This window comes from Palaemon carinicauda, chromosome 32 (assembly GCF_036898095.1).
Source record: "Palaemon carinicauda isolate YSFRI2023 chromosome 32, ASM3689809v2, whole genome shotgun sequence".
NCBI lineage: Eukaryota > Metazoa > Arthropoda > Malacostraca > Decapoda > Palaemonidae > Palaemon > Palaemon carinicauda.
In genome coordinates, this window is record NC_090756.1 from 70432885 (window position 1) to 70440467 (window position 7583).

Consider the following 7583-nt stretch of genomic DNA (forward strand, 5'->3'; position numbering starts at 1 on the left):
AAAGATACGGAAGTGACTTTGTCTATCTGTATGTCTGTATACATGTATATATGTATGTAAGTATGTATATATGTATGTATGTACGTTATCGCTCAATTACAGAACCACTAATTACTGTTCATAAGTACAGAACTGAAAATTACTGTACTTAACTATCATTTTACTTTTGTGTTTACGTAGACCTTTTGAAAACAATTCCTGATTTCTGTAGAATCAGAAGAGACATTTAGTTCATGGAAGTTCAACCTCAGTTTTCTTTTTGATTTTCTTCGGTTACATAGTGGCGAGTTGCTAAGCTATTTTTTTTTTCTTGTGTAATATATTGTATAATTTCATTAATTTCTGGATTTTTTTTCTAACGAGAAATAAGATGGTCACTATTCGCCTACAGTCATTCATTGATCAGTACAATTCCGAAAACAAATTTTCTTTCTTACGAGAATTTGCTCCTAACATGCATACCTTTTAGGTATGAGCTTAAAAGTAGCTATCCTGAGTCATTATTAAAAAAATATGACCTAATCTTTTTAGGTTGATAGAAAATTCATGGTGCATACATATATATAAAGATTTTCAATCTTATAAAGTTTTAAAGATGATAAAACGTGCAAATGAAATATTGATGTCTATATATATATATATATATATATATATATATATATATATATATATATATATATATATATATATATATATATATATAATGTCCTTTTGTGTCCAATGTGGCTAAAGGTATAATTATTGTCAAAGCATGAAGTAAGAATCCAAATTATTTGATGCCATTAAAACCTATGCATATTCAGTGTGGATAAAGGTATCAATGAAATTACTGTGTAAAAGTATAGAGTAAAGGTAAAGATGAAAAGCTTTATAGAATCAGTAAAACACACATACAGGTACGCAAATGTCCGGGACGCATATGTCCGAGGACGTAATTGTCCGGGGACGCAATATATATATTGCCTTTGTCTGGGTACCAATTGTGTCATCTTCTCTTTCCATTGGCTGAATAAATCCATAAAGGTCTAATTAGCTAGATACATCAAAGGATAGCCAGTTCATGGTGATGCACAGTGCCTCGTTAACTAAGGTAATTGACCACTGTCGTTCCATACTAATTCCATTATCATGTATAGACTATGTGATATTGTTATTATTCACTCCAAGTAATTTTTACTGTTATTTCATTATTTTCTAAATTATTTGGATATTATCAATAAACTAACCTACATTTTCAGTCAATTCTCTAAAATCTAAGTGCAAGAGAAAAACCTAATAATTTCCTGTAGCTTTGAAACCCTATTCACTTAGATGATATATCTATATGCAATGTAAACCATTTGAATATTTCCAAGAAACTACACAACATTAAAAAAAGAAATAACAAATCTAAATGTGGTGACGTCCCTGACTTGTGATCGCCAGACTATGGTTCGGATCCCCCTCAAATTCGTTGGTTCCTTTGGTCACTACAACCTTACCTTCCTTTGAGCTAAGGATAGGCCGTTCCACAGAGCCTGTAGGTTTATCGGCAGAGTCATCAGCAGGCATTGCCTGGCCATTCTTGGTTCGAGCTAGGGTGGAGAGGGACCTTAGGCACTTGTCATATGTATATATTGTCAGTCTCTAGGGCATTCTCATGTTTGATAGGGCAATGTCAATGCTCCTTAGCTTTTGCCATTCTTTACCAGCCTTTAAACCTTTAAAAGGCCCAAAAAAATTTTGGAGATTAGTAAGCTTGCATAATCACATAGCCAACCATCCCCCTTAATATATTTCAAAGCTTTTGTCCTTCTGTTTGAAGAAAGAATATGTGAGATATTCTCTTAACAGTTTATTGATTCTCAATATACTCAAATTAATCTACAACATGTCAGCTGGCAAAATTTTAATGGCAGTGATTCTCAACCAGTGTGCCACGGCACACTGTTGTGCCACGAGATTATTTGAAGTGTGCCACGAAATATAGTCATGGCACACCAGAAAATACGAAAAATGGGTATAGATTTTGGTTTCACATGAATGAAAAGTAACGCTTATTGATACTGACAATTATTTAAAATATAGCCTACTTTGCAGTTTACATAAGTAACTTTCAGCCATTTGAGTTCGTCATAATATTTATAATAATTCTACAATTAATAAAAGTTTAATATAAGTGGAGATGGCATTCGGTATTGTGATGGGCGTCGTTCTGTCTGGGATGTATGACGTGGTATTGCCTCATGCTTTCAAACCGTTTTTAGTATAGTTCCTTTTGTTTCAACCAAAATAGTTGCATTTTAATGTAGCACTGTGTCTACTTGTAATGAGTATATTGTTACGTTGTTATTGAATTCTGATCTTCAGGCTGCCCTTTGCTGCTATCATCTGCAATCGATGTTAGGAGTATAATCACTTCCAAGTATGATAATTACCTCCGCCAAGCGGCGGAGGTTATGTTTTCGGTTCGGTTTGTTTGTTTGTTTGTTTGTTTGTTTGTTTCTCTGTTTGTCTGTCTGTCTGTGGACAACGTAGAGGCCACATTTCTACACGGAATCACTTCAAACTTGGCCAAGTAGTTCCCCAATGTGTATGGAAGAACTGATTAAATTTTGGTCAAGGTCACCCCAAGGTCAAGGTCACAGGGGTCACTGGTGTCACTATGACATAAGTGGCCATATCAAGAGACAGAAATAAAGCACTGACTTTTGCATAAGCCAACAGGGAAGTCCTAGTCCAGGCGCAACCCATGGGTGATGTTCAAATTTATAAAGGTCAAAGGTCAAGGTCATATTGGTGCATTATATCAATGTCATATTAAGTATCAGTGGCAAATGAACAAAGATCACTTGAAGGTCAAAAGTCAAGCAGGTCACTTGAAGGTCAAGGTCACGTGAAGGTCAAGGTCACGTGAAGGTCAAGGTCACCTGAAGGTCAAGGTCACGTGAAGGTCAAGTACATTTGAAGATCAAGGTCACTTGAAGCCAAGGTCATGTGAAGGTCACTATTGTCTTTTTTGTATTCCTATGTTCGATCATCTGTTCATATATATTTATGTACACATGTCATTTGACTCATTTCTAATTTTGCTCTAATAAACGTGCAAAGCATACATTCGTATTTGTTTTCTATACATCACCCAACGACATATTATTACTATTGCTCATTATTAATTCATATGTTCGACTCTCGCGTCAATGCCATCATCACGTCAAAAAAAAATAAAATCGAACACACCCACAAGAGCTTCCCAATGCTACCAACACACAAACAGTCAAAAGTCCTTCAACCTCAGTGTCAGGTAACTGCCAAGGCCATTGAATGGTTAAGCTAAATTAAAGGTCAAACGTTACTTGAAAGTCGAAGTCACATCAATTCATGATTCTAGGACATATGGCGCTCTAGGTCACCTTGGCGGAGGTATGTCCTCTACGAGGACCATGTCCGCGTTCAGGACTTGCTCACTTGTTGATATATGTATCATATGCGTAATCATCGTAATGTAACCAGATTTGTGAGCTAAAAGAAGGATACTTCCCTCTTGTATATACCGTACATGTGTGTGTATGCATAAAGCACATACATAAATACATACATACATACACAATATGTACATATATATATATATATATATATATATATATAAATATAAATATATATAAATATATATATATATATATATATATATATATATAAATATATATATATATATATATATATATATATATATATATATATATATATATATATATATATATATATATATATGGAATTATAAACACACACACACATGCACACATATCTTTTGATATAATTATGAATACAATTTACATATCTTTGCCAATAGTTATTTAAATTTTACTTAAAATCATGTGCATGCCTTTTGTTCAGTCTTTGGTAGGTATATTTCTGTAAAAGAAATGCACATCATTTGAGACTCCTGTACTATTAAAAGCTTCACATATAAACAACGTTGGATGAATGTACATGTGAGGATGGTTGGTCTATCAACCATTACATAACATTCTCTCTCTCTCTCTCTCTCTCTCTCTCTCTCTCTCTCTCTCTCTCTCAGACACGCACATATACAATTCAGTAAATATTGGGGCACACTTATAAGAAAGCAGAACATATTAGTAACATTAAAAAAGTAGGGCATATGTACAATCAGTTAACAGTACTGATTTGTTCCGCTGAAAAGCAGAGCTCTGGTCACCTTGCCTACGCGTATCATACGTGTCTGAGTCTCGCTCTCATTGTATACTCTCGGTGTCTTGTTGTCAGTGTCGGTTGAGACAGTACTTGAGTGGTCATGGTAGTGCACTTCATCAATCACATTACTAGCCTTTTTGTTTCATTCAGTCTGTTGGGGTTTTATGATAATTCCCATTGACCAGTGTATTTGCAGGACAAGAGTACCATGTTTATTGATTTTAGTGCATTCCTTCACAATGGATAAATTTCTTATAAGAAAGGAGGCTAGTGGCAGCCGTGAGTCTGATAGTGAACAATCATTGAACCCAACTAACTCCAATGTAAAAAAGGCAAAAATTCGCCATTATTTAAATAGACAGTATAATGAGAGCTACTTGAAGTTCGGATTTTTTGGTCTGGAGATGCAGCTCAACCAAATCCATTATGTGTAGTTTGCGGCGATAAAATGTCAAATGAATCCATGGTACCAAGTAAGTTAAAGAGACATCTCACTTCTAAACATTCATCTCTGCAGGATAAAGATCTTGTATATTTTCAAAGGCTTTTAGATCAGTAATCGAAGCAGCGCAATGTATTTGAGAAAACAATGGCCGCATCAGAAAGGGCTCAGCTTGCTTCAATTGAAGTCGCAGAAATAATAGCATTAAAATCTAAATCTCACACACTTGCTGAGTCAGTTATACTGCCCGCTTGCAAAAAGATTGTTAAATCCATGTTTGATGAGAAAGCTGAAAAAGATATTAGCAAAATCCCCTTATCAAATGATACAATACACAAAAGAATTTTAGATTTATCTGAAAATATTGAAAAAAAGGTTCAGAAAAAACTTCAGGATTCTACTTTTGCATTAACTGTTGATGAGTCCACGGATATAAGCAACACTAGTCACTTGCTTGCATTTGTACGTTTTATTGATAGCAGTGAAATAATCAATCAGTTTTTGTGTTGCAAAGGAATGTCAACTACTACTAGAGGTCAAGATATTTTTGATGTGATAACTGACTACCTTAGAGAAATGAATTTAACATGGAAATCTTGCGTAGGCATTTGCACTGATGGAGCCCCATGTATGGCAGGCTGTATTAAAGGATTTGTATCTCTTGCAGAAAAAGAAAACCCAGATCTTATTCGTACTCATTGCTTTTTACACAGAGAAGTTCTTATTTCAAAAATATCACAAGAAGATTTAAAACTGGTGTTACACCAGCTAGTTGAAATAGTAAATTATATTAAAAGTAGGCCTTTGAAGTCAAGATTATTTGAACAACTATGCAAAGGAATGGACTCCCAGTATGTTAGATTACTAATGCATACCGAAGTTCGATGGCTATCGAAAGGTAAGGTATTAACTCGTGTTCATGAATTACACAATGAATTAATCGTATTTTTCGACCAAGAAAAGCAGGGAAAATTCTGTGAGCATCTTCGTTGTGAACTTTGGATGTCTAAACTGGAATACCTAACCGAAATATTCAGTCAATTAAACAACACAAACAGTAGCATGCAAGGGAAAAATGAAAATATTCTGACCTCAACAGATAAGTTAGTTGCTCTAAAAAAGAAAATTATTATTTGGAAAAATAGAGCAAGCTCAGGTAATTTTGATATGTTTCCTTCAATGCGTACCACTTGCATTAAAGAAATGATCCCTATTGTTGTTTCTCATCTGACAGCGCTTGATGAAAACATCGACCACTCTTTTTCATCACTTAGCACAGAGAAGTATGATTGGATTCGAAATCCTTTCATGAATATTCCCTTTAATATTGGATTACAGTTGTGTGAAGAAGAGAAACTGGCCACCATTTCTAGTGACAGAGATCTAAAAATAAAACATTCTACTGTACCTATTGACTCATTTTGGATATCTGTTCAAGAGGAATATCCCACATTATCTAAAAAAGCTTTATCACTTTTGTAGCAATTTTCTACATCTTATTTATGTGAACTTGGCTTCTCAACCCTAAATAACATCAAGACTAGGAAGCGAGAGAGACTACGCTCAACTGAAGAAGAAATGAGGGTCTGCTTATCACACATTCGACCAAATATTGAGGAAGTCGCCAAAAAACACCAGGCACAAGTTTCACACTAATCATCTTCACAATTTACTCTAAAAAAACACTGTAATAAAGTAAGTTCATATTTAAAAGTGTTTTATTTCTTAAGTCTGTAGTTCCATCTCATATTTACAAGTATATATTCTCTTAATTTTTTCTGTTAAATTTTCCTAGTGTGCCGTGATATTATTATAAGATCCTAAGTGTGCCATTGGTAAAAAAAGGTTGAGAAACACTGAATGGATATAATGAAATTGGTTTATTATATTAATTTGCGTTAGTAGAGATATGAATCAAGTTGTAAGATATGAAAGAACCTGCAAATGTATTCTTTAACCGATTGCCTGATTTTCAGTTAAATCATTTAAATAGGTTACTCTAAATTTTAACTCTCGATAGGTATCGTTATTTGACCACCTTAGATAGGTATCGTGGGTCGACCTCGACCCGAGGTCCAAGAAAAATTCATAAAAAATTAATTTACAAATCAATGCACAACCTTTTAATATAAGAAAACAAAATTCAAAGATCATGCTAATCTTCAAAAGAAGTAAACAAAAGCTAAGTCCTAAATAAATATTTATTACAAATAAATTAAAAAGCAGATTTTCTCTTTATAATATATTAGAGTGTTATTAATTTTTTTTCCTAATATAATTAATTTGTTATATTTTGATTAATTTTCCCGGATTCTTAGAATCTTATAAGCAAAGTCAAATAAAGTCAAAATAGTAGAAATCGTTGTTGTCATAAAATAACAACTTAGCATGTAGGTCTGATTCTCTATTTATTGTTTGTATTTATATCATTATTTCATTTTACTGTAAAATTTCGTGGCCATTAGGCTTCTTTATGACATTTGCCAACCAGGTTATGTTTATTTATTTATTTATTTATTTATTTGTGCGTGCTTCTGTCTGTCTGTCTCTGGATAGGATTACGTCAGAACTACACAACGGGTTTTGACGATTATTTTTTTTCACCACAGATAGATTTTAGGTCATAGACGACTCCATTACCTTTGGCTGAGGTCAAGAATCTATGATTGGTGTTGTTAAATTTTAAATTCTTATTGCCAAAAGAACCACTAAATCTAAACATTACCTCTCAAATGCTAAAACATTTCTAGAATCTTTGCTGATACAATCATAAAAGTATAGAAATAGACAATTTTATTTCCATGACCTTTGACCTTTACATGTCAGCCAATGAAGGGAGAAAATGTGACCTTTGACACAAATAAATTATATAGAATCCCTTATGAAGTTATCATTAATTATTATGAGTATATCTTTCCAGTCTTTGAATCCAAAGCTGTGATCATTT

The 7583-nt window shown here is 33.5% G+C and overlaps 1 protein-coding gene across 1 annotated transcript; it reads left to right on the plus strand.

Annotated features, from left to right (window-relative positions):
- Nucleotides 1-4783: 4783 nt before the first annotated feature.
- Nucleotides 4784-6118, plus strand: LOC137625648 (zinc finger BED domain-containing protein 5-like). The gene is made up of 2 exons (XM_068356556.1): nucleotides 4784-5534; nucleotides 5871-6118. Exons 1-2 carry the CDS (start codon nucleotides 4784-4786, stop codon nucleotides 6116-6118), a joined length of 999 nt encoding a protein of 332 aa, XP_068212657.1.
- Nucleotides 6119-7583: the final 1465 nt, after the last annotated feature.